Raw genomic sequence first — 27,483 nt, forward strand, 5'->3', positions numbered from 1 at the left:
GAGGAGGCCCTCAACTGGTATGCAGAATTATCACTATTGCTAATAATATCTTGAGACATAACAGCGAGTCAGGGAGCACTAAATCATCGCCTACCGTTTGTGCAATGTCACTTCTCAAAAGGTGTTTCCCTAGTTGCGCTAAGCTCCTGGTCAGTGTATTTCCCTGGGTTTGACCACAGACGTTCCTAGGTCCCCCATGGTGTCCCCAGTGCTTAAAGGGAACTTTATATCCAGGAAATGACTGCTTCAACAGGCATACTTTAAAATTCTTCTTCTTCTCTAGAATCATATTCTTTCCAAAACTCTGGGTTGCAGTTGGCAGAAATGATGGTTGATGGATACCCAGAAAGCCAGGGAGCTCTCCCCCACTCACCTGTTCATTCAGTATATGACCCCCGGCTTCTGTACTCTGCAGGGCTTTCATATTTGAGCAAACAACTGAGTCTGCTGACCACAATGAACCACTGGAGGTGGAATGAAGGAATAAAGTAGACTCATTAAGAGGGAACTCATCTACCAGTACCTATTACAACGAGGGTGTAATTCTGTTTCCACAGCTTGGGAGCACCACCTCCCTAGGATTCTGGGAGAAAAACACTATGACTTTGGTAGAGGTCCAGTTGGATTGGGCTACCAAGATTGCACAGTGGTAAAGAATCCACCTACCAATGCAGGAGGTGCAGGTTCAATCCCTGGGTCAGGAAGACCCCCTGGAGAAGGAAATGGCAACCCACTCCAGTATTCTTGCCTGGGGAAAAAGTCCCATGAACCAAGAAGCCTGGTGGGCTACCCCTCCTGGGGTTGCAAAGAGTTGGAAAAAACAACAACAACAAAAATAACAGTTGGATCCAGGGCCTGCAGTTATGTCCCTGGTAGGATACTCCCAGGAGTGGGGATTGGAGATTGTGATGACAGCAAGTCTAAAACCACATAAGTCTCATCTGAGTCTGTGGCCAGGCTGGGGTGGTGCTGGTGATAAACTGTTTTGTGTCTCTAACTCCCATCCTCTGAGCCCTCAGGCCCCTCCTCCATGAACTTTTCTATCTTTCCTACAATGGCCAAACATCAGTGGAGTTCTCTCCCTTGATCAAAAACCATCTCCAGATACTTTCATTCACAGTAAGGTACAAGTGATGGCTGGAGCCTTTCAACAAGAATTCAAGCAGCATCTAATGGTTCAGGATGACCAGTGTGTTTGTCTATATTGTTTTCCCAATGGAAGCATTACCTGCACTGAGGGTGGAGCCCACAGATGTTGCTATTAACTCTAAGATGCTGGCACACTGCTCCACCTGTGCAGAGACTCTGAGAAGACAGCCCCTCAGAGCCAGGGGTCTCCTCCACTGGAGCCAACAATGCTGGTGGCTGAAAGGGTGACCAGGAGTCTCCTCAAGCATGAAGGAGAGAAAGAAGAGTAGGGACGGAGAGTGAAAGAGAAGGAAAGAGGGGATGAAGGGAGAGAGGCAAGGAGGTGGGAAGAGGAGGCAGGATTTAGTGCTCAAAGCAACCCAATCTGAGGTCCCCGGGTGATGGCTGATTTTATGCATCAATTTGTCTAGGTCATAAGGGACCCAAATATTTGGTTAAACATTATTTCCCGATGTGTCTGTGAGGGTATTTCTGGATGCAATTAGTACTTTAATCTGCAGACTGAGTAAACAGATCACCCCCTCCAAAGTGGGTGGGTAGCATCCAATCCATCAAGGGCCTGAATAGAACAAAAAGGTGGAGGAAAGAGGAATTTCTGTCTCTCTTTCTCTCCCTCTCTCTCTCTGCCTGTCTCCTTCTCCCTCGCCCTCTGCCTGACCACTTGATCTGAGTATTTCCCTGCCTTAAACTAGAACTTAACCTTTGGCTCTCCTGGTTCTCAGGCCTTTGGATTCAGACTAGAATCACATCACAAGCATTTTTCATGTCTCCAGCTGACTGGCTGCAGACCATGGGCCTTCTTGGTTTCTATAACTGCCTGAGCCAATTCCTTATAATCCAGACAGATGGACAGACAGACAGACAGATTTCCTATTGGTGCTGTTTCCCTGGAGAGTCCTGGCTAATTCACCCAATCATCCACTCTCGACTGTCTCCAAGTAGTCACTCTGTCATAAGACCTCATTTATTTCCTTCACAGCACTTATCACTACCTGCAATTACTGTTTTGTTTACTTGTTTGTTTTCTGTTTCACCCATAAGAGCATGAGGCCCAAGCCAGCAAGGGCTCTGTCTTCATCATGAAAGGCACACCCGCAGTGCCTGGGCCAGAACACTTAGCAAGCACTCAGTAATTCTCTGTGGAGGCAAAGATGCAAGGGAGCTTCCATATACATGCGTTAATATGTGGTATTTGTTTTTCTCTTTCTGACTTACTCCACTCTGTATGACAGAATCTGCATTCATCTACATCACTACAGATGACCCAATGGTATTCCTTTTTATGGCTGAGTAATATTCCATCGTAGGTACTGATGAGCCTATTTGCAGGGCAGGAATAGAGATGCAGAAGTGGAGCATGGACTTGTGGACACTGGGGGAAGGAGAGGGTGGGCCGCGTTGAGAGAGTAGCATCGACATATATACACTACCATGTGTGAAACAGACAGCTAGTGGGGAGCAGCTGGACAGCGCAGGGAGCCCAGCTCAGTGCTCTGTGATGACCTAGAGGGGGAGGATGGGGGTGCGGGTGGGAGGAAAGCTCAAGAGGGAGAGGCTGTATGTATCAGTCAGTCAGTTCGGCCGTTCAGTCGTGTCCGACTCTTTGCGACCCCATAGACTACAGCACACCAGCTGTCCCTGTCCATCACCAACTCCCAGAGCTCGCTCAAACTCATGTCCATCGAGTTGGTGATACGTATACACATAGCTGATTCATGTTGTTGTACAGCAGAAAACTACACAACATTGTAAAGCAATTACACTCCAATTTTAAAAAAATAAATGTCAGTAAAAACTAAAAGTGAAAAAAAAAATTCAAGGGGAGCAACAGAGAAAGAAACATAAGGAATATATTATGGGAAACAATGGAGAGATGATTCCCAGAAATATCCCAGGAGCTTCTCACCAGTCCCCTGTCTAAGTGTTAGTCCCCAGCAAGATCCGATGATGCTAACACCCATCACCTTGCATCAACCTGCTGGGTGTGTGACATCGTTTCATACCATCTCTGAGTCAAAGCACTGCATTCCACATCCTGGAAAACACTGCCTGTCACAGCCTATGCTCCAAAGAAATGTCACACACACCCTAAGGCCACTGATGTAGGTTTTTCAGAAGCCAAGTCCCAGGGTTTTTTTTTTTTTTTTTTTTAACATTTTGTTGGTCCAAGGTAACCTGCTTTTTGGAATCCTGGCCTCCAGGAAAGTTTATTGAAAGTTCTGGAGATGACAAGTCTGGAATGGTGCTGGCACAGAATGAACAGGTGATATTCAGTGGAGGTGGGACTCACGGTTGGGGGAGGTGTCAGGGCAAGTGGGAACCACCTGGCTGTATTTTAGAGGGAAGACTCTGAGCAGATCGCAAAGGTATGAATCAACTGTCCTTCCTTTATGAATTGCTACCTTTTAGGATCAGAGGAGGATATGACAACCCACTCCAGTATTCTTCCCTAGGAAATCCCATAGACAGTGGAGGCTGGTGGGCTACAGTCCACAGGGTCACAAAGAGTTGGACACGACCAAGTGTCTAAACAACAACAGTAATCTCAGGATAACCATCAGGGTTTGAGTTCTGTCAACAAAGTTTTCCTGACCCACTCACCAAAATAGAATGACAAACACCCTTTGTCCAGGTCTTAGCTTTTTCCTCAATGCCACTTTAACCAGACATGGGTTGTTCTCTGCAAAACATCTCAAGGTGGCCAAAGCCTATTTTAGGAACAGAAGTCCTGCTCCCAGGACTTGAATTCCAGTCCCCACCATCTGGGCTGCTGCCTCTGGGGATGAAGGAGAGGCTGCCTGGTCTCCCAGTCCAAGTAGGAGAAATGGATAGGACAAAGTCATCTTTGCAGGTCAGGCCTTCCAGTCTTCACATCCCCTACGCTGTTCTCAGCTGTCAGCTCCAAAGCCTGACTCAGCTGTCTTCGCCCAGCGCACACATCTCAAGCCACGAGGCAGGCTCTTCTCTGGGAATCCTTCCTTGGCTCCTCCACTCTGCGGATTCTAAACTCCAAGATCGGAGGTCTTACCAGATGCACCCAGGGGCCAGGCTTGAAGCATGCGCTCCTCTGGTCACTGATGGTCAGTTCTCCTCCCTTTCAGCATTTCCCTCTCTTCTCGGAGGGGAGCCACCAGCTGGGGTTCAGGAGAGTGAGGAAGGGTTGGGGGTGGCTCAGTCGTCCTCATCCTCATCTTCGTCCTCGGTGTCCTTGTTGGGGGCACACCTCTGGAAGCACTGCACCACGGTGGCCAGGAAGAAGCTGGAGATGATGGCAGCAATGGAGACGGCCACCCCGGAGAAGATGATGACAAACAGGTCTGTGAGTGAGAGGCTGAACTTGCACTCGCTGAAGCTGGCCTCCGACAGCTCGTGCAGGAATATCCTCCTGTTCTCCATGGGCAGGGAGCACTGGATTTCATCCAGGCCTGTGAAAAAGGCAGGAAGAATGAGAGAGAGGTTTAGACTGTGTCTCAGGATGGCCCAAAAGTCAGCAAGGTGAGTGCTGACCAAGTGCAAACCAGGCGCATCACCCAAACACAAAAGGGGGACAAAGCAGACTTGAATGCAATTTAGACTGTTTCAAAAGGCCTCACAGTAATCACATGGTAGAATCCAGAATGTGCTGGTCTCCCTTGACCCGCTTCAAGACACAGGTCCCCAACATCCAGGTCACGGACAGGTACCTCCTATCAGATCAGCAGCAATATAGGATTAGAAGTGAAGGGCACAATGAATATAATGCACTTGAATCACCCCCAAACCATCCATCCATCCCTTTGCCCACCCCCGCCCATCAGCCCATGGAAAAATTAGTCTTCCATGAAATCAGGCCCTATTGCCAAAAGGGTGGGAACCACCGCTTTAAGGCATGGCACTCTTGATTTTGAATCACTAAGAATGGTTGATGGAAGGGAATATCGTCTTTTTAGGGTTTAGAAGCTCAGTAGACCCTAATCCAGATCTGATAATATCCAACCTTGCGGGTGGGGCAGAGGCCGTGGGATGTATAGGGCCAATGCCAACCAATGATGGCACACTTAGTTTGTAGGGTAGCTTTCCAAGAAGAATGCCAGCCTCCTTTTCACTGCTATCCAGGCGAAACTGAACAATCAGTGAGGCATCACAGAGACTGCACTCACTACCCTAGAAGAGTAGTGGGGAAAATAAGCCTACATCCAAATGTGACCTTCAGTATATAGTTAGAAGCTGGGATGAAGTTCCTGTGTGCTTCAGAAGCACCTGAAGACTATACTGAAATTCAGATTCTCAGGCTCCACCTCTTGGAAAATCCAATTCAGCAGGTTTGGAGTGGGACCCTAGGCTCTGCATTTTTAATAACCATGAGATTCTGATGTTGCTGGTCCCCAAGGCACACTTGAGAAACATTATCTTCTCGTTGATGAGGAAGAGTGTGAGGGGTTTTGAGAGAGAGTTCCTGGGACACCTACCCCACTACAACCAGAGAAGTCCTTGCAATCTCTGTCTCTTATATTGGGTACCTTTAAGATCTCACTTGAAAAGTGAGATTAAAAAGAAGTTTTAATCTTGCTTGCTAATTTAAAAAGAAGTTTCAAACCCACAGGCCCCCCAAAATATTACACCTGGATATGTGCTAAGAAAGTGCTTCATCAGTTCAGTCACTCAGTCGTGTCTGACTCTTTGAGACCCCGTGGACTGCAACATGCCAGGCCTCCCTGTCCATCACCAACTCCTGGAGTTTACTCAAACTCATGTTCATTGAGTCAGTGTTGCCATCCAGCCATCTCATCCTCTCTCATCCCTTTCTCCTCCCACCTTCAATCTTTCCCAGCATCAGGTCTTTTCAAATGAGTCAGTTCTTCACATCAGGTGGCCAAAGTATTAGAGTTTCAGCTTCAACATCAGTCCTTCCAATGAATATTCAGGACTGATTTCCTTTAGGATGGACTGCATAGCAGCAACAATAAATGCAGTCTAGAGCTTACCAGGGGCTTCCCTGGTGGCTTAGACAGTAGAGAATCTGCCTGCAATGCGGGAGACCCAGGTTCTATCCTTGGGTTGGGAAGGTCCCCTGGAGAAGGAAATGGCAACCCATTCCAGTATTCTTGCCTAGAGGATTCCATGGACAGAGGAACCTGGTGAGTTACAGTCCATGGGGACACAGCCAGACATGACTGAGCGACTAACACACACACACACACACACACACACACACACACACACAAAGCTTACCATAGGCCAGGCACTGTTCTAAGCACCTCACATATAACAAATCATTTAATACTCACAACTCCATGAGACAGGCCCTGCCATCATCCCCATTTTAAAGATGAGGAAACAGGTTCAGAGAGGTAAAGTAACTTGTCCAAAGCAGGACAGCTGGTAAGCGGCCTAGCTTTAACTCAAATAATCTGCCTCCAGTATACCTGGCCTATAGCCACTATGCCTCCAAAAGGAACAGAAAAGGGATGTGGGGCTGGAAAAGATAGACAAGAAGACACGGGCCAGGGGGCACAGGAAGCCGATGCTGCCTTCCCATGATTGCCACCAAGAGGAATGGTGGCGACAGAAGTTGTCGGTCACCTGGGGGTGAGGGACACGTTTAGTGTAAGGGTTTATGACATTTTAGATACCTCTGGAGGACTGCTCCCCTATCAGTAAACTGTTCCTCCTGGGGTACCCATCTGCCATCAAGCAAAGTGGGAGGACAGCTAGAGAACTGCAGGTTGGTGAATTTTACCCCTTCCACTTACTTGTAGGAGCCTAAAGCTGAGACTTGTCTGGGACAAAGGACCATCTTTAGAAGGGGTGGTCAGTTAAGGTCTAAAGGATGAGAAGGAACCAGCCATGGAAGAAGAGTCCAGACAGAGAAGAAGGAAGCTGGTAAAGAACTCAAGACATGGGGAAAAGTTCACCTGGGGCTGCAGAGTGAGCCAAGGGGAATTTAGCAAGAGCTGGGGTAGGAGAGATGGACATGGGCTGAGCCCCCGAGAACCCGGGTCTCCAAATAAATACTATGAACTGAGGCCTACCTCCACCAGCAATCCTGTTATGGACTGGACTAAACCTCCCCACACCCCAGATTTATGTGTTGAAGCCCTAACATGACTATATTGGGACACCAGGTCCTTTAAGGTCTTTATGAAGGTAATTAAGGCTAAATGGGGTCATAAGGGTGGGGCTCTGATCAGGACTGGTGTCCTTATAAGAAGGGACAGTAGAGAGTGCTCTCTCTCTGCGCGTGAAAAGTCCATCTGCAAGTCAGGAAGAAAGACCTCAGCAGAAACCAACTCTACCCACACCTTGATCTGGACTCCTAGTCTCTGGAACTGTGATAAAATAAATCTCTATTGTTTAAGCCCCCCAGTCTGTGTTATTTTGTTATGGCAGCCCTAGTAGACTAATGACAATCCTCACTGTACACAAATAAAAGATATAGACTTGTGTTAGTATTAAACAGTTGTTCACTGTTCAATTAAAAATTAAATTAAACAATTTAAAATTGTTTTAATTAAATTGTTTTAATTAAACAATTAAAAAGTTAAATTAAACAATTAAAAATTGTTCATTACCAAGCATAATCTACACATTCTGATGTATATTTAATACGAACTGTATATTAATACAAAGTCAAATTACTGCCGTATTTCACAAACTTCAAATATAAGAAAATGTATAATAGTAAAATGCATGATATTAAATGAATAAAAAGGTCAGCTGTGTCTCTGATCTGGAAGAGGAGAGAAAAATAAACTAGTAGTAACTAACATTCATACTGCCTTACTACATGCAAACACTATTTTAAGTACTATATGCATATTAACTCTGAATTCTCACAATTATTACTATGCCCATTTTATGGATGAGAAAACTGAACCACAGAGAATCCATATACCTTGCCTTCAGCAACACAGTTTCACAGAGATGTGAAGACACTGTTTTCACATTAAGCTCACCTGCCTGCAATTTCTGTTTACCTTTGACTTCCTCTCCGTTCTCAGGAAAACTTCAGTTGTTCTCTTTTTCAGTGCTTCCTGGTTTCAGAAAGCTGCCTTCAATCCATCTCCATGGGGGACTTCCTCACACCTCACTAATTAGCTGGTCTTTATTGTGTATCTCTCCTTCTATCTCAGAAATGGAAGATGGAGGCAGACTGGCTGAGCGTCACCTTCCTTCTGCCCTCACCCACCTTTTATGTAGTCTGTAGCCAACCCATTGATGTTCTCCTTCCAATGGGAACCATTGCCTAGAGACCAGATTCATGTTCCCTCCTCTCCCTGAATCAGTGCCTACCTTAGATATCCAAGGAATTACCTGGACCAGAGCTCTGCAGGTTTCTCCAATTTACACTTGACAATGTTTCTGCCTATTTATTTTATTAAGCCAAGCTTTTGCTTACCTCTAAGCCTTTTAAAGGAGAAGGCAATGGCACCCCACTCCAGTACTCTTGCCTGGAAAATCCCATGGACGGAGGAGCCTGGTAGGCTTCAGTCCATGAGGTCGCTAAGAGTCGGACACGACTGAGTGACTTCACTTTCACTTTCATGAATTGGAAAAGGAAATGGCAACCCACTCCAGTGTTCTTGCCTGGAGAATCCCAGGGACGGGGGAGCCTGGTGGGCTGCCTTCTATGTGGTCACGCAGAGTTGGACACGACTGAAGCGACTTAACAGCAGCAACAGCAAGCCTTTTAAATGCAGTTAAACAAAACCAGAGAACTTTAAAAGAGAGTTTTAGTGAGGTTCCCTTGCAGACACTGTTTTCTTCAACGGAAAATCGAGAAAATCAATTGATTTGCCTCTTCTTAGCATCCACCCCACCCTTCCCCAAAGATATTACCAAAGTAAACAAGATGGACACCAACGGACTGCATGAAGCCCAGGCAGTTTCTAAAACCAAGGTAATATTTGCAATTTTCAAAGCCATAATAGGTCATTATGACCCAGAGAAAAGGTCCAGAAGTCCTTTTTTCAATGAGCTGTATTAACTGACCAACAACCACCCCCAAAAAACAACACAAGTCCACAAAGCCTGCCATTTAAATCCACCTTTGCCGATCACAACTCCTCAAGTCGATTCTGATTTCTGTAAGTTCTTTGTGCCTTGAGATTAGACTTGGCATTTTTACAAAGAGACACTTTTAGAAAATGTCATCTCCGATTTCTCTGTGGCTAGAGAAAACAGGCTTGTTTGAAAAACACCATACACAAGCCCACCAGGAGTGGGAGGCTGTGGACACACGCTTGATGAAGCCATTACGATAAGACATACTGACTTAATGGGTTTTTTTATTTCACAAAGGGCAGAGAAATGAGAGTCAGCAGGGCCCAGAGGAGGGGGGCAGGGCACTGCTGTCAGGCTGTCTAAGGACACATTCAAGGCTGGCTGCAGAACTCAGGAGCTGGAGTCATCTTTCTCTGGGGTCACCTCTTCTCTCCAGCAGGAGTTACTCGTCCAGGGTTTCTCAACCTCAGTACTACTGACATTCAGGCCTAGATAACTCTTTGGTGTAGGGGGCTGTCCTACACACTGCAGGATGTTATCATTGTCCCTGCCCTCTGCCCAGTAGATGCCAGCATCCTTAACCAGTGTGACAATCAATAATGTCTCCAGACAGTGCTACATGTCCCCATGAGGAGGGCAGGGAAGGAAACAGAATTTCCTGGTTGAGAACTGCTGCTTTCAACTGAAATGCTCAGCTAAATAGATAACTTTCTAAGGCAGGGCTACTGTTAGCTACTAGGCACACATTTAGTTGTTAAATGGCTTTTTAATTCATGCATTAAACAAAACTGGTAAGGCTTTATGCTAGATAAAAAAAAAAATAAGAAAGGAGAAAAAGGCAGGAAGGAAGAAAAAGGAAGGAGTGCCATATTGCAAATGGCTGGTCCCAACTGAGTCAAAACTGGGTAGAAAGCAGAACTAAGAAAGCCCAGGGGAGACCCAGAGGCACCCTGGGAAGATTTCTAAAAACAAAGACATACACATCTCCCAATCCAGTGAGCCCTCACTCATTTCCCAGACTGCGAAGAATGCGTGTGCAGGGGGGAGATAGCACTTATTGAGCACCTTCTATGTTCTGATGCAGTGCACACCCCTTAACACATGACACTTATAACTGACCTCCCTTGGGGAGGTGAGTGGCATTATCATCAATTCATAGGCGAGGAAGCAGGCCTCAGAAATCTTGGCACTTCATGTACTATTGAATAAGGAAAGCCTGAATTAACTTACCTCTCAGCTCTGTTTTACTCCAAAGCCTGTGTTTTTCCTGTCACCTTGTATCTAGCATAAAGCCTTTCCTGCCACCTGTGTTGCCTGTAATGCTGAAGAAAGGGACACATTCAGCCTCAAGAAGCTTATAATCTGGCATGCCTGTGTGTTCAGTCACCCAGTCGTGTCCTACTCTTTGTGACCCCGTGGACTGTAGCCCACCAGGCTCCTCTGTCCATGGGATTCCCCAGGCAAGAATACTGGAGTAGGTTGCCATTTCCTCCTCCAGGGCTTCTTCCCAACCCAGGGATCAAGCCCACTCCTCCTTTGTCTCCTGCATTGATTGACAGGTGGATTCTTTACCACTAGGCCACCTGGAAAGCTATAGTCTGACAGAGGAGCCTAAACTTAAAAACAGCAAGCAATGGAGAAGATGATGCATGATTGAGAATTGAGTATGGGCTTTACAAATTCAGAGAATAAAGAGCTGAATGTCTGGAAGATAGGATAAGTATTCATCCATATTAATGGAATAAACGAGTTATCTTTGAGTTGGAGGATCATTGGAGAGGAATGAGAAATGTACTGCAGGTAAGAGGCCTGAGTAGAATCTGGACATGTGGGTGAGAAACAACATGAGATACATCCTCCTGGGCCACTGTGTGTGTGCTTAGCCGCCCAGTCGCATCCGACTCTTTGCAACCCCATGGACAGAGGAGCCTGAAGCCCATGGGGATTCTCCAGGCAAGAATACTGAAGTGGGTTGCCATGCCCTCCTCCAGGAGATCGTCCCAACCCAGGGATCGAACCCAGGTCTCTCACATTGCAGGCAGATTCTTTACCATCTGAGCCACGAGGAAGCCCAGTCCTGGAGGATCACACCTGTGTCTCTTAGGTTTCCCGCATTGGCAGGCAGGTTCTTTACCACTAGCACCACCTGGGACATTTGGGCTAGAACAGCTCCCCCTAAATACAACATCTTCCCAAGTGACTGTTACCGGTTGATGTCAAGTGGCTGCATGTGGAGTCACTGGAGCATCACTGCAAGGAATTGAGAATCTGGATTAAGAGATTAAAGGAAGGCAGCCCTGAGCCAGGATCAGGCTGCAATAGCTTTTTAAGCTTTTTTTTTTTTTAATCAACTCAACAATTGTTGTTTAGTTGCAAAATCATGTTGGACTCTTTTACGACACTATGGACTGTAGCCCTCCAGGTTCCTCTGTCCATGGGATTTCCCAGGCAAGTGTATTGGGATGGGTTGCCATTCTCTTCTCCAGGTGATCTTTTCAACCCAGGGATCAAACCTGTGTCTCCTGCATTGGCAGGTAGATCCTTTACCACTGAGCCATGTGGGAAACTCCAACTCAACAACAGTGGTCTTTTATTTTAAGCATCTTAAGAAAACATTCAAATCAGGAGATAAGGCAATGCTGTCACACAGAGAGAATTGTCAGGCTGCCCTAATGAGACAGGACACATGGCGTAAGCCTGCTCACTCATTCATGTCACCTGATGGCCCCTGTGCAGGCATGTGAGCTTGTAACCCCCTGGGCAGTGGGTTTCTACATGTCCTGCATCCCAGAGGCAGCCAGGAAGTGCAAGGCATGGGCAGAAGTTGAGGGTAAAACCATCAGCCCATGACTAAGATTGCTTAGAAGCCTAGAGTCTAGAGCTATGGTCCTCAGGCTTTTGAATTTTACATAGTAGTAAAAAACTTTAAAGTAAGAAATAGATGAGATTGACAGAGGACTGCAGCTGATAATTCTGTTCAGTTAGGACACCGAGCACACACACACACACACACACACACACACAATCATCATTTTATAAAAGATAAAATTTGTACATCTGTACACCATTAAAGTAGAGACATCATTTTGCTGACAAAGGTCCATATAGTTAAAGCTATGGTTTTTCCAGTAGTCAGGTATGGATGTGAGAGCTGGGCCATAAGTAAGGCCGAGCACTGAAGAATTGATGCTTTTGAATTGCAGTGCTAGAGAGAAGACTCTTGAGGGTCCCTTGGACTGCACGGAGATCAAACCAGTCAATCCTAAAGGAAATCAACCTGAATATTCATCAGAAGGACTGATTCTGATGCTGAAGTTCCAATACCTTGGTTACGTGATGCGGAGAGCCAGCTCATTGGAAAAGACCCTGATGCTGGGAAAGATTGAAGGCAGGAGGAGAAGGGGGTGACAGGTTGAGATGGTTGGATGATGGTGATGGATGGTCCATCACCGACTCGATGGACATGAGTTTGAGCAAACTCTGGGAGACAGTGAAGGTCAGGGAAGTCTGACATGTTGCAATCCATGGGGTTGCCAAGACAGGGAAGTCTGGTGTGCTGCAATCCATGGGGTTGCCAAGAGCATCGAGCATGACTTAGCAACTGAAAAACAACAACATGAATAAAGACAGGGTTGGAAAGCATGGCTCACCTGTGTGGCCATAGGAGTTCCTAAACCATCTCTCCAAAGGGACCAACTGTCCCACCTAATGGCCAATGGTGCTGGACAAGCACAGGGCCCCCCTTTGCAGTACAAAAGTCCTTTTCCCTAAATTCATCATCAGATACTTCGCAGCTGCCTGAAAAGAGGAAGTTTCTCCCATGCTTTTCCCTCTTGTGAGGTGGAAACATTCACTGCTCTTTGGAAACAGGTGGAATAGAACAGAGCACCCACAGAGAGTGAGGGCCAATCAGTTCACTCCTGCAGCCTTATAGAATAGTCTGTCAAGCACTGCATTGTCTGTAGGGGTATGTGTGAGTGCTCAGTCACTCAGTCATGTTCGACTCTCTGTGGCCCCATGGACTGCAGCCCTCCAGGCTCCTCTGTCCATGGGATTCTCCAGGCAAGAATACTGGAGTAGGTTGTCATTTCCTTCTCCAGGGGACCTTCCCAACCCAGGGATAGAACCTGTGTCTCCTTCCTCTCCTGCATTGGCAGGCGGATTCTTTACCACTGAGCCACCTGGGAAGCCTCTATTGCATTGTCTATGCTTCTGTAATCTATAAAACTGGAGAAGGCAATGGCACCCCACTCCAGTACCCTTGCTTGGAGAATCCCATGGACGGAGGAGCCTGTTAGGCTGCAATCCATGGGGTCGCTAAGAGTTGGACACAACTGAGCGACTTCACTTTCACTTTTCACTTTCATGCATTGGAGAAGGAAATGGCAGCCCACTCCAGTGTTCTTGCCTGGAGAGTCCCAGGGATGGGGGAGCCTGGTGGGCTGCTGTCTATGGGGTCGCACAGAGTCAGACACGACTGAAGTGACTTAGCATAGCATAGCCACGCAAATGGGAGAAGGCAATGACACCCCACTCCAGTACTCTTGCCTGGAAAATCCCACGGACAGAGGAGCCTGGTAGGCTGCAGTCCATGGGGTCGCTAAGAGTCAGACATGACTGAGCGACTTCACGTTCACTTTTCATTTTCATGCATTGGAGAAGGAAATGGCAACCCACTCCAGTGTTCTTGCCTGGAGAATCCCAGGGATGGGGGAGCCTGGTGGGCTGCCATCTATGGGATCGCACAGAGTCGGACACGACTGAAGTGACTTAGCAGCAGCAGCAGCATCTATAAAACAAGCTCCATGGCTAGTACTGTAGTGACTCCGGTTTGCAGACAAATAAACAGAATACTATTTACGATACCTGCTTCTGATTCCCCAGAAGAGAAATGATGGAGCCTGGATTTGGAGTCATTACCCTCCCCTATAGCCTTAAAAATGCTTGAACAAGTTTTTGTGGAGATACTGAGACCCAGTAGGTCACAGACTTTAGCCAAAGCTGCACAGGAAACTTATAAACTCAATCTAGAACCCTCACTACCTCCAGTGGAGGCCCAAGGCCAGAGTCCTCAGTGGGGAGAGGTCATTTAAGGGTTTAGGTGTTGTCCTAACTTCCTAGGGCTGCCATAAAAATTATCACAAACTGGGTGGCTTAAAACAAATTCATCTTCTCATAGTTGAGGCCAGAAGTCCAAAATTAAAGTGCCAGTAGGGTCAGGCTTCCACTGAGGGTTCTAAGGGAAAATTCTTTCTGGCCTTTTCCAGCTTCTGGTGACTCTTGGCATTCCGTGGCTTGTGGCAGCATCACTCCAGTCTCCACTGCTGTTGTCACAAGACTTTCTGCTCTGTAACTCTTTCTGCCTCTCTGCTCTGTATTTGACTGACCAAACCAGTCAATCCCAAAAGAAGTTAACCCTGAATATTCATTGGAAGGACTGATGCTGAATCTGAAGCTCCAATACTTTGGCCACCTGATTCAAAGAACTGACTTACTGGATAAGATGCTGATTCTGGGAAAGATTGAGGGCAGGAGAAGTGGGCAACAGAGGATGTGATGGTTGGATGGCATCACTGACTCAATGGACATAAGTGCGAACATAATTTATGAAGGACAGAGAAGCCTGGCTTGCTGTAGCCCACGGGGTTGCAAAGAGTCGGACATGACTTAGGGACTGAATAACAACAACAGTCTCTTTCACATCTCTCTCTTTCTCTTACAAGGATGCTTGTCATTGGATTTAGGGCCCATCCTAAATCCAAGATGATCTCATCTCAAGATCCTTAGATCTTGCAAGAAAAAATCTGCAAAGATTTTTTCCAAATAAGGTCACCTTCACAGGCTCCGGGTATTAGGGCTTAAACATATCCCTCTAGGGGATGCAATTCACCCAATCGAGATGTCTAGCATTTAACAGTCATCCTTCAGCTTTTTACACTCCATCTCTACTCATATGGAGTCTGCTTTCAGATTTCATTTTGGGCAATCACCTCTTACCCACTGGATATGTCTTGTCCAACTTTCTTTCTTCATTTATTTTTTTGGCCATACTGCACAGCATGTAGGATCTTAATACCCTGAACGGGGATTGAACATGCAACCCCTGCAGTGGTTGTGTGGAGTCTTATCAACCAGATTACCAGGACAGTCCCTTGATGTGACTTTCTTAAAATGCATGACCCCTCGCCCAAGTCTCTCTGACCCAGCACACTGAATCTTGTGTGGACTGACCAAAAGCAAGGCCGGAGCCCACTCAATCCAGCAGCCCCGCCCTGCAGAACTCATCAACTGATCTCTGCTTTCCAGACTCCCAGGGCTGCCCAATTCTCTCCCGAGTCTGCTTCCCAAGGCTTCTCTTCAGTTCTGTGAATTACCTGACTTCCTTGCACTTTCCTTGCTTACATTAGCCAGGGTTGGCTTTTGTTGTTTACACTCCAGAGGCCCAATTAACCAACAGATTATAGGAAAACTGAGTTCAAGGATGAGCCGGACACCTGTTACACTGTCACAAATCATCTCACTCTGCCCAGCTGTCCCACCAAACCACATGCTGTGGCTCCAGGTTCTTGGGGGAGCAGGGATGACTCTGTGCAGCTCATCTCCTGGCCTAGGGAGACAACTCAGGGAACAGGCACAATTGATGGGAATCTGAGTTCCTACCTCTGTCTCCTTCCTCCAACCCAGATCCACCTTCCACTGAAACAAGGTGGGTGCTGGCTCATCCAGGCTCAGGCAGAATGCAGCCCACTGCTCCTTCACTTCAGAACCACCTCCTCCTGCTCTGCCAGGCACGCTCCGAAGAGATGGCCAGTCCTCATGCAGGGTGGTTTGGCTCCCTGCCTGCTGCCACCCCTCCAGGCCCTCTCCTCTGACTGATGACTTCTCCCCAGCAGCTGACACCTGAGCCGGAGAGGGTGAAGAGCTGCCACACTCCTGAAATAGATGGTGACACAGCGGAAGGCAGATTGAGATTAATCTCTTGCCCCTTTGCCAACAAACAGGCCTGCAGCCAGCCAGAGGCTCGCAAGGGGCCCCTCCCCTGATTTGGCCTGTCTTGGGACCTGGCTAATGCCAGGCTCTCCTACGTGCTTTTTGTCATTAAAAATATATTTTTGTCTTCCTAATTCCACTTATTATGCAAAGCCTGTGTATCCACCGAAACAACAGAACTAAAAAGAAGGTGGATAAAAGAACCCTTAAATACATGTTTAATACATTGGCTTACACCTGTCTAGAATTTTTTTCTTCTCTGTGTTCAGTTCAATTCAATCATTCAATCATGTCTGACTCTTTGCGACCCCATGGAATGCAGCACACCAGGCTTCCCTGTCCATCACCAACTCCCAGAGCTTGCTCAAACTCATGTTCATCGAGTTGGTGATGCCACCCAACCATCTCATCCTGTCATCCCCTTCTCCTCCTGCCTTCAATCTTTCCCAGCATCAGGGTCTTTTCCAATTAGTTGGCTCTTTGCATTAGGTGCCCAAAGTACTGGAGCTTCAGCTTCAGCATCACTCCTTCCAATGAATATTCAGGACTGATTTCCTTTAAGATGGACTGGTTGAATCACCTTGCAGTCCAAGGGACTCTCAAGAGTCTTCTCCAACACCACAGTTCAAAAGCACCAATTCTTTGGTGCTCAGCTTTCTTCACAGTCCAACTCTCACATCCATACACGATTACAAAAAACCATAGCTTTAGCTAGACAGACGTTTGTCGACAAAGTAATATCTCTGCTTTTTAATATGCTGTCTAGGTTTGTCACAGCTTTTCTTCCATGGAGCAAGCACCTTTTAATTCCATGGCTGCAGTCACCATATGCAGTGATTTTAGAGCCCAAGAAAATAAAATCTGTTACTGTTTCAATTGTTTCCCCATCTATTTGCCATACAGTAATGGGCCAAGATGCCATGATCTTCATTTTTTGAATATTGAGTTTTGAGCCAGCTTTTTCACTCTCCTCTTTCAGTTTTATCAAAAAGCTCTTTAGTTCCTCTTCGCTTTCTGCAAAAAGGGTGGTATTATCTGCATATCTGAGGTTATTGATATTTCTCCTGGCAATCTTGTTCCAATCTTTGCTTCATCCAGCCCAGCATTTCTCATGATGTACTCTCCTTTGTGCTTGGATGCTTTTTTTGGTGGGTCCAACATTCTCCTGTCAATGGTTGTTCAGCAGCAAGTTGCAATTATGCCGTTCTCGCAAGAGAAGATAAGCTCACGTTCTTCTCTGTGTGCATGCACATAAATCCCCAGAGTAGATCCACATTCCACCACTCTGATAGATAAACATTCTGGGGACACCCTTCACTCCACCAACATAATCATCAAACATCACTTGAAATGGTTACATCCTTGGAATAAAAGCTATGACCAACCTAGACAGCATATTAAAAAGCAGAGACATCACCTTGCTGACAAAGGTCCATAGAGTCAAAGCTATGGCTTTTTCAGTAGTCAGATATGGATGTGAGAGTTGGACCAGAAAGAGGGCTGAATGCTAAAAAATTGATCCTTTTGAACTGTGGTGCTGGAGAAAACTCCTGAGAGTCCCTTGGACAGCAAGGAGATAAAACCAATAAATACTAAAGGAAATCCATCCTGAATATTCACGGAAGGACTGATGCTGAAGCTGAAGCTTCAATACTTTGGCCACCTGACGTGAAGAATCAACTGATTGGAAAAGACCCTGATATTGGGAAAGATTGAAGGCAGGAGGAGAAGGTGAGGACAGAGGATGAGATGGTTGGATAGCACCACTGACTCAATGGACTGAGCAAACTCTGGGAGATAGTGCAGGACAGGGAAGCCTGGCGTGCAGCAGTCCATAGGGTCACAAAGAGGAAGATGCGACTTAGCAACTGAACAACTTGACTTATTTGCCCAATCCCAGAATGCTTCCAGTTTTTTTCCTTCCTGAAGCAAAGCTGCTATGAACACAATGTTGTTGCTGTTGTTTAGTCGCTCAATCGTGTCTGACTCTTTGTGACTCCATGGACTGTAGCCTGCCAAGCTCTTCTGTCCATGGGATTTCCCAGGCAAGAACACTTGGAGTGGGTTGCCATTTCCTTTTCCAATGAGCACCATGTATCAGTTCAGTTCAGTCGCTCAGTCATGTCCGATTCTTTGTGACCCCATGGACCGCAGCACACCAGCCCTCCCTGTCCATCACCAACTCTCGGAGCTTACTCAAACTCATGTCCATCGAGTCGGTGATGCCATCCAGCCGTCTCATCCTCTGTCGTCCCCTTCTCCTCCCACCTTCAATCTTTCCCAGCACCATGTATATACATCCTTAACTATTTCCACAAGACACATCCCTCCCCAAACTGCAGATCGTGTGAGAGTCCCTGAATTAATGCCAACAATGGATTTTGTCACCTTTTCATCTTTGCCAACCTGACAGGCCATAAAAGTGCACACTGGTAACTGAATTTGCATTTCTCTGACGACCAACAGAGCTAAATAAGCAATGTATGGTGTGCTCACCAGCTACTGGGAGTTGTTTTTCTGTAAAGTGCCTGCCCAAGACCTATATGCTAAGACATCCACAGGTCCTACCCAGGATGAGAAGGACCTGTGACAAGGAGCAGTGGGGAGAGAGTCAGGCTGAACTCCTCCACCCAACCCACTCTGGAGCAACAACTCCCAAGGAAGGAAGTCCCCTGTCCCATACCAGGAGGAAGGGCATTCTCCAGGACTGCTGGGTGTTGGTACCACTGCTCTTGGCCAGCAGTCACCACTGCTGTCACTCTCCTCTCCTGCTCATTGGAGAAAGAGGGCTGAGCCTGGGCCAGTCAAACACCCTCCCTACCAGCCTCCTGGCACCCCAACCCAAAAGGCCAGGAAGCAGAAGCAGCTGAGGTTCTTTCACACGCATGGCTAGACTTTCGGCCTCCTGATTTCACAGCGTCATAGAAGGTTAAACCCAAAGGCCCCTTTGACCTCTAGTACCCCTCCCCAACCTCTCCCCTTTACTTTACAGCTGAGACACCCAGAGAAGTTAGGCAACTTGCCTGAGGTCACACGGAGTCTGGATGGAACCCAGGTCTTCTGACTCCTCATTTGGTGCTCTTTTGGGGCATCTTAGTTCTTAGTTCACCACCAGCACCTGGAGTTGCATGCTCGTGGCCCCTGCTGCAGCTACTTTGTGCTACAAAGGAAGACTACAGGAGGGGGCATCGCAGATGGCAGGCAAGGCCTACTCCTTCTTCTGAGGAGTGGGCACTGGGGAACACCAGCTCTCATTTTTTATAGTGCTGACTTTGCTCCCCATCACCACTTTCATTAAATATCACCACATGGGGGAAGTTCCCAGTTGTCTTCACCATCTCATCCAGGAGACACTCCATCTGATTAAGTAATCAGCTGATTTCTCCCTGAGGAAGATGCATCAGCAGCATCAGGTCAAGGGCTCCTGCTTGGTCCTGGCTCCTCAGAGCACGTCCTATAGAAAGGGTGGATCCTGCACCAGGGCTGTGACTTGTGTCTGTGGCCCTCCACTCCAGCCTGACTCCCACCCCGAACCTCCGGACACCAACCTCAGTCACACACATAAGCATGGAAAACAGACAGCCTCCCAACGCAGTTTTCCTGGCCTGTCTTCCCCCTGGTAAGAAATGACAGAGATGATCACTGATAGCTTGAAATTTTATTCTCTGGGAAGCATGCAAGCATTTCCGCTACCACGACCACTGCCGTCATCTTGACCCATCACCACCATTGCTACACCCACCGTCTCCACCCTGAAGGCCATCTCGCCCATGTCCACCACGTCCACCCTCATATCCACCTCTCCCACGTCCACCTCCCCTATGACCACCATCTCCACCTTGATGCCCACCGCCACTGCTTCTACCACCACCACTGCTGCTGCCGCCTCCAAGATCAATAACAGACTTTGCTACAAGTTGGACCCTGGGCTGAGTTCTGAGGTCACCAACCTGTGTCTACTTATGATAACTGATGAAATAGTTAGATCTTTCTGGCAAGACCAGCATGAGGAAATCTAAGACTGGCCCCAGGAGGCTGGTACCTCCTACCACCCATGGTGACGATGCTCCACGCTCCTCAGAGACACTAGCTGCAGCTCCCTTCCTGGACCCACCCCTCTGAGCACCCAGTGTCCCTGGTTAGTATCTGCCATTGGGCTCACTGGCTAGTTGGAAGAAGAGATGCATTGAGTGTTCTGAGGGTGATGAGAAGTGTGTGCATTAAGTGGGTACTTCAGATTACTTCTATGGAGAAGTAATATTTATTGGAACTCTTACCATTTACCAGGAATTATGATAAGTGCTGCATCACCATGTCCTTTAATCCTCTTCTCAACAGCCCTTTAGAAAAGTGGTTCTCATCTGGGACTGATTTTGCCTCTTAGCAGGCATCTTAAAATGGCTGGAGATGTCTTTGGTCCTCGAAACTGGGTGGGGTGCTATTGACATCTAGTGGGTAGACGGTAGGGCACTGCTAAACACTCAGTGCCCACGACGACCTCAGTAATGCCAGCATCACATGCATGTGTACTAAGTTGCTTCAGTCGTGTCCAACTCTTTGCAGCCCCAAGGACTGCAGCTGGCCAGGCTCCTCTGTCCATGAGATTCTCCAGGCAAAAATAATGGAGTGGGTTGCCATGCCTTCCTCCAGGGGACCTTCCAGACCCAGGGATTGAACCACGTCTGTTATGTCTTCTGCATTGACAGGTGGGTTCTTTCCCATAATGCCAACAGGAGGGGCTTTCCTGATGGCTAAAGAATCCTGATGGTAAAGAATCCACCTGCAATGCAGGAGACACAGAAGACACAGGCTCAATCCCTGGATCAGAAAGATCCCCTGGAGGAGGAAATGGCAACACACTTCAGTATCTTTGCCTGGGAAATCCCAAGGACAGAGGAGCCTGGCCAGCTACGGTCCATGGGATTGCAAAAAGCTGGACACGACTGAGCACACATGGATGCTGTGCCAGTATGATCAAGGCTGCGATGCCCTGCTTTGGGGTAATGTTTTTCCAGTCCCATTTTTTAATTTAAATTTTGTGGTAAAATATACATAATATGAAATGTACCATCTTAACCATGTTTAAGTGTACAGTTCACTGGCATAAAGTACATTCACGATGTGTACAACCCTCCCCACCATTCACCTCCAGAGTGCTTTTCATCTTGCAAAACTAAATCCCTCTTCCTATTAAGCACGAGCCCTCCATCCCTCCCTCCTCTCAGCCCTTGGCAACCACCATTCTGTGTCTATGAAACTGACTATTCTAAGGTGCCTCAAGTAAGTGGATGATACAGTATTTGTCCTTTTGTGACTGGCCCCTTCCAAAGAGCATCACGTCCTCAAGGTTCATCCATGTTGTAGCATGTGGCAAAATTTCCTTCTGCTTTTTTAAAGAATTGTTTTAATGTGGACCATTTTTCATTGAGTTTATTACAATATTGCTTCTGTTGTGTTTTTGTTCTGGCTTTTAGGCCAGTAAGGTATGCAGGATCTTAGCTCCCTGACAAGGAATTGAACCTGCACCCCGTGAAGTCTTAACCACAGGACCACCAGGGAAGTCCCATGAATTTCCTTCTTTGTGGTCCACTGTATGGATGGACCACATCCTGTTTATCCATTCATCCATCAGTGGACACCTGTGTCACTCCCACCTTTCAGTCATTTGAATAATGCTGCTACGAACATGGGTACAAATATGGGGTAGGTTCTAGATGCAATGACCAAGGCTCCAAGAAGCTGTATGATTTGCCTGAAGTCATACAACTCATCTGTGCGGGTCTGGACTTAAGGGCAGGCCTGGCCGTCACCAAAGACCATCTTCTTTCCATGACACCGCAGCAGACTCAGTCATGACTGGCCTTGCTCACACACGCATCACTGGTTGGACTTCACTTGCCTGTATCTCTCTGGAGTGACATGGTGGCCATCCCCATCTATGCAGCTTGGGACGCCCACTCCAGGACATCTCCCCATGAGTGCTGGCCCTTCCCTTTCAGGCCATAACATTCTTTCTATGCCCAAACGGCTCTGAAACAATTTACCAATTTTCTAGGAAGTCGTGAACCAGACTGTTTTTTTTGTTGTTGTTAGATTTATGTTTCCTCTGACAGCAGAGGAAGGCTTTTCAGGTGGCTCAAATGGTAAAGCATCTGCCTGCAGTGTGGGAGACCCAGGTTTGATCCCTGTGTCAGGAAGATCCCCTGGAGAAGGAAATGACAACCCACTCCATTACTCTTGCCTGGAAAATTCCATGGATGGAGGAGCCTGGTGGCTACAGTCCATGGGGTTACAAAGACTCGGACACGACTGAGCAACTTCTCTTTCACTTTCCTCTGACAGCAGGGGCCACAGGGAACCCCGGGATCCAGCACCTGCAGTGATAGCCATGTCTGTGGCTCAGGGTGAGCCTCTGGAACTGCACATTGTTATGGCGGTAACACAGGCCTTCATCTACAGCTGATAATAGTAACAGTCAGCATTTATGAACAGCTTTCTGTTTGCCAGGCACTGTGCTAAGCTTGTGACAGGGGTTATTTGACCCATACGCTTTGACCCATATGACAGACTTGTGAATACTAGCTCAGATGGTAAAGAAACCACCTGCAATGCAGGAGACTCCGGTTCGATTCCTGGGTCAGGAAGATCCCATAGAAAAGGGATAGGCTACCCACTTCAGAGTTCTTGAGTTCAGAGTTCTTGAGTTCCTGGTGACTCAGACAGTAAAGAATCCACCTGCAATGCATGAGTCCTGGGTTCAATCCCTGGGTTGGGAAGGTCCCCTGGAGGATAGCAAAGCAACCCACTCCAGTATTCTTGCCTGGAGAATCCCCATGGACAGTGGAGCCTGGCGGACTACAGTCCATGGGGTTGCAAAGAGTCGGACACGACTGAGTGACTAAGCACATATTTTACACATGAGAAAACTGAAGCACAGAAAGGTTAAGCAATCTGCCCAGGCTCACACAGCTAGTAAATAAAGGGTCAGGGTTCCAGTCACAGTGGATCTAAATGCAGAACCCCCTCCAGTGCCTGCCCTGCAAGGTGAGGGAATCACCCAGCCCAGGAGACAGGGGCTTTGGCACTTGTCTTGGCTTTTCACTAGTTTGCTGTGTGACTTTGGGCAAGTCACTCAGTGTCGCTGAGCCACAGTTTCCTATCTGAAAGAAAAGTAGACAAGATAATCCTATTATCTAAGCTTTTCTGAGTCTTCTGGAATGTTCACTCCAAGAGGTCAGAGCCCTTATCAGGTGCACTATTATGTCCTCGAGACTGGGAGCTGAATTTGTCCTCACAGGTGTCTAGCTTGCTTTGGTTTCCACTAAGCTATTCAAGTCATCATTGGTTTACACCCTCCAAAACTAGGTTCTGGATCAGGGAAGCTCACTGAGTAATTTAGAGACTCTGGACCCAAGAGGATAAGTTTGTAACTAAGAGCCCTTGGTTTCTGATACGAGATTTGGGAAGCCACGTGATGGTTAGTGACAGAGCCCCTGGAGCCGGGCTCTCTGGAGCATAGAGCAGAAGGATGACACATATTCACAGGTGAGTGAAGGGACTAAGCTGGTGGCATATACAGGGGGCATTCCTGCTGTGTCTGGAAGCTTGGATTATGTGGGCTTAGGAGAGAGCCCCCAAAGACCAGTATCCTGGTTCAAAGGGAGCTGAACATGAACTGACATGGTGTTGTTGTTGTTGCTGCTATTTAGTCACTAATTCATGTCCAATTCTGTAACCCCATGGACTGTAGCCCTGCCAGGCTCCTCTGTCCATGGGATTTTCCAGGCAAGAATATTGCAGTGGGTTGCTATTTCCTTCTCCAGGAGATCTTCCTGACCCAGGGATTGAACTCATGTTTCCTGCATTGGCAGGTGGATTCTTTACCACTAAGCCAGCTGAACTGTACATACATGATACATTTTGGAAACCAGTTCTGATAGTTGGCAACTGATCTGGTTTCCTACAGTGACTGGCGTAAGCAGAGCCAGACCTGCAATAAGCAAGGGGCTAGGAGCTCTGACTCTCTCTCCAGCTGCACGACTTAAAAACTTTGTCTATTTAGGTTCAGAAAGAAGCATGGGCTTTCTATTTTGTTCCATTGATCTGTATTTATGTCTTTGTGCCAGTACCATACTGTCTTGATGACTATGGCTTTGTAGTAGAGGGCAAAACCAATACAATATTGTAAAGTTAAAAAATTAAATTAAAAAGAAAGAAAGAAAGAAAGAAGCATGGGCGAGGAAGGGAAATAAAGAAAGGTGGAGCAATTGCTCCAGGCATCAAGACAGACACAGTCACTGGACTTCCAGCATGCTGGAGCTTCCTTCAAGACATGCTTCTCTAGCCAGAGAACCAGGAGAAAAGGAAAACAACCTCAGAAAGCCAGATTCAGAGGACTGAAGCACCGTGGACAGAAATCTCACCCATTCCTTAATGCTCCCTTTAGCACCACTGACAAGCGGTCATTTGGTCTCCGCTTGAATGCCTCTAAGGATGGCAATTTCACTCTGTACCCAGGCAGCCCATTTGCAGAGCCCTAACCGCTAGCTCTTCCTCCTTACAGTGCATCAAAATCAGTCTCCTTGTAGTTCAAAGCCACAGGTCCATCTTCTGAGGCCAAAACAAGTCTCCTACATTGCAGGACAGATCCTCAAACATCTGACAACAGGGATTATGTCCTTCCACATCTCTCCTTAGTTAAATATCCATTTTCCTATGTCAACATGCTCTTGCTGTCCAAATACAAAGAATATCTGGCATCTTTTAAGAGACAGGAAGCCCAGGTAACTGCTCAGAAGCTGTAATTTGATGAGGCCTGGGGTTCTGACCTTCCCATGAGGCCTCCTCCATCTGAGCATCCCCATGTCTGAAATTCTATGCAGACTATGTCTCCGTGGTAAGCAGAGGTCCCTTCCTTCTGCCTTTACTGTGTCTATTCCTGGTTAACTCACAAATCACTAACACGTTGATGCAAATCAGTTTACCAAACTAGTTCCTCTAAATAAGAGGGTGATCCTAGAGACTGCCTCCTCTCTGCTCTTCTCCCCTTCGCCTGGTGTTAGCACCCATCAATGAGCCATTCATTCATTCAACAAATACATACTGAAGGGAACTTTCCAAGTGATCCAGTGGTTATGACTCCATACTCCCAATGCAGAGGGCATGAGTTCGATCCCTGGTCAGGGAACTAAGATCCCACATGTCGCACAGCACAGTCAAAAAAATAAAATACATATTGAGTACCTAATACATGCCAGCCCTGGAGTGAAAACAGTGGAAAAAATAATTTATGACTACAATTTAGTGAGGGGAAACGGACAGACCACAAGTCAATTGGTAAGATGTATTATGCAGCAGGAGGTGACAGGTGTAATAAAGAAAAAGGAGAGTAGGGAGAGAAAGACAACTGGAGGTGGCAGGTCTCAGAGCTCACTGGGGCTGGGAGCAAAGGCTCCACGAGCATTTGAGCAAGCAGCTAAAAGGAGCCGGGGGAACGTCATGTGGACATCAGGACAAGGGCGGTCCAGGTGGAGGGAACAGAAAGGCTTTGAGACAGGAATATGCCTGTGACGTTTGGGAAACAACACAGGGTCTGGGTGCCTGGACCAGAGTGAATGAAAGGGGAGTAGTAGGAAATGAGCCAGAAAGAAAGGAGGTCAGATTGCAGAGAGGGTGCGGAAGCCCTTGGAAGAAACTTGGCTTCTAATCTCAGCAACATGGGAGTTACTGGAGAGTTCTGAGCAAAGCAAAGACACAACTTGATATCTGTCTGGCAAGCAGGGAGGGGTCACTGTTCCAGATAAAGTCTCAGAAGAGCCTAAAGTAGGAGGTGTACTTGCTTTCAACAGGTCTACTCTGACTTCCACTAATATATTCAAGTCACCTTTGATTCAGCCAAGTCAAGGTTCTGAGTTAGCAAGGCTCACTAAGTTTGGTTCTAAGCCTAAAGCAGGAGCTGTGGACAAAAGAGTGGGTTTGTGCCTAAGGGACCTGGTTCTGACATGAGATTTGATAAGTCATGCAATGTTTAGTGACAAAGACCCCGGCTCATCTCTCCCTCTGTCACTTCTTGGCTGGTGACCTTGGCCAAGTTAGGTTAACCCATCTGTGCCTTGACGTTCTCACCTGTAAAGTGAGTAAGTCTGGCGCTGATTCCTTTGGAAGACACTAGTAGACTTAGAGCTATACTGTCCACTACAGTGGCCACCAGCCACATGTTGAGAAATTGATCGCAGCCAGTCTGGACTAAGATGTGCTGTAAGTATAAAACACACCCAGATTGTAAAGACTTTGTATGAAATAAAGAATGGGAAAATAGCTCATGAATAACTGAGTGTTCTTTTGATTACAAGTTGAAAATATAACATTTTGGATATGTTGGATTAAATAAAATACCACTCAATTATATCGCCAATGACCCTTATATTCATCATGATTCTTACATTCTATATTTTATTTAGCTTTGGCATCTTGGGGCCTTGCCACCTGGGGAAGGACTGTCCCTCCCAGTGCTGTCCAGTTCCTAAATCCTTGGCAATGAGCACACCCTTGATATGCAAAACTACCAACCACAGTTGATATCCCACCCCCCTCTTTTGATCAGATTCTTGCAATCCCAGACTCTTATCTTCCTGCCCTAAAACACTGCAGGGCCAGGTACTAGATAGCTAGGGATCACCCTTTTAATGAGAGCTTCCTGAAATTACTCAAACTAGCCAACCTTAAACCTGCCTCCTCTGCTTACCCTGCCTCACCCATTCCTTCCTGCAAAAACCACAATAAAGACCCTCATCTGTTTTTCTTTTTACTTCATCTGCCTCCTGACCATCCCTGCTGCTTCCCCGTGTGGCCCTGCATGGCTTCCATTTCTCCTGTTTCTAGACATCTGTGAGTATAAAACTTCATCCTTAGAGATAGTCATTTCAGGGGTCTTTCATGGCAGTGCAGTGGTTAAGATACTGTTCTTCCAATGCCAGGAGCGCAGGCTCAATCCCTGGTTGGGGAAGTAAGATTCCACATGCCACACAGACAAAATAAATAAATAGCACCTAATCTGGTTTTAAGACTCAAAAAAAAAAAAAATCTAAATAGCTTTCCATTAGTAATTTTAAGACTATCAGGCTCCTCCGTCCATGGGATTTTCCAGGCAAGAGTGCTGGAGTGGATATCCATTTCCTTCTCCAATATATAATATAACACATGGGAAAAAAGCAAAGTAAAAAAAATAAAAGACAATCATATCCATGTCTCCACACCCCCATTTTTTCCTAAAGCCCTTTTACATCAGGATTTCCCTGATGTTCCTGACAAACCTCACGGTTACAGATGAAGGAACCACATACCAGACAAGTCAGGTGACCT

General features: G+C 46.9%; 1 protein-coding gene across 1 annotated transcript in view; it reads right to left on the reverse strand.

Annotated features, from left to right (window-relative positions):
- Positions 1-3,049: 3,049 nt before the first annotated feature.
- LRRC38 (leucine rich repeat containing 38) overlaps positions 3,050-27,483 on the reverse strand; it is a 36,099-nt gene continuing 11,665 nt past the window's right edge. The window contains exon 2 of the mRNA XM_070384454.1: positions 3,050-4,574. Coding sequence (XP_070240555.1) covers positions 4,321-4,574 — 254 coding nt within the window. The 3' untranslated portion in view covers positions 3,050-4,320. The remainder of the gene's footprint in view (positions 4,575-27,483) is intronic.

Source organism: Bos mutus, chromosome 16 (genome assembly GCF_027580195.1).
Source record: "Bos mutus isolate GX-2022 chromosome 16, NWIPB_WYAK_1.1, whole genome shotgun sequence".
NCBI lineage: Eukaryota > Metazoa > Chordata > Mammalia > Artiodactyla > Bovidae > Bos > Bos mutus.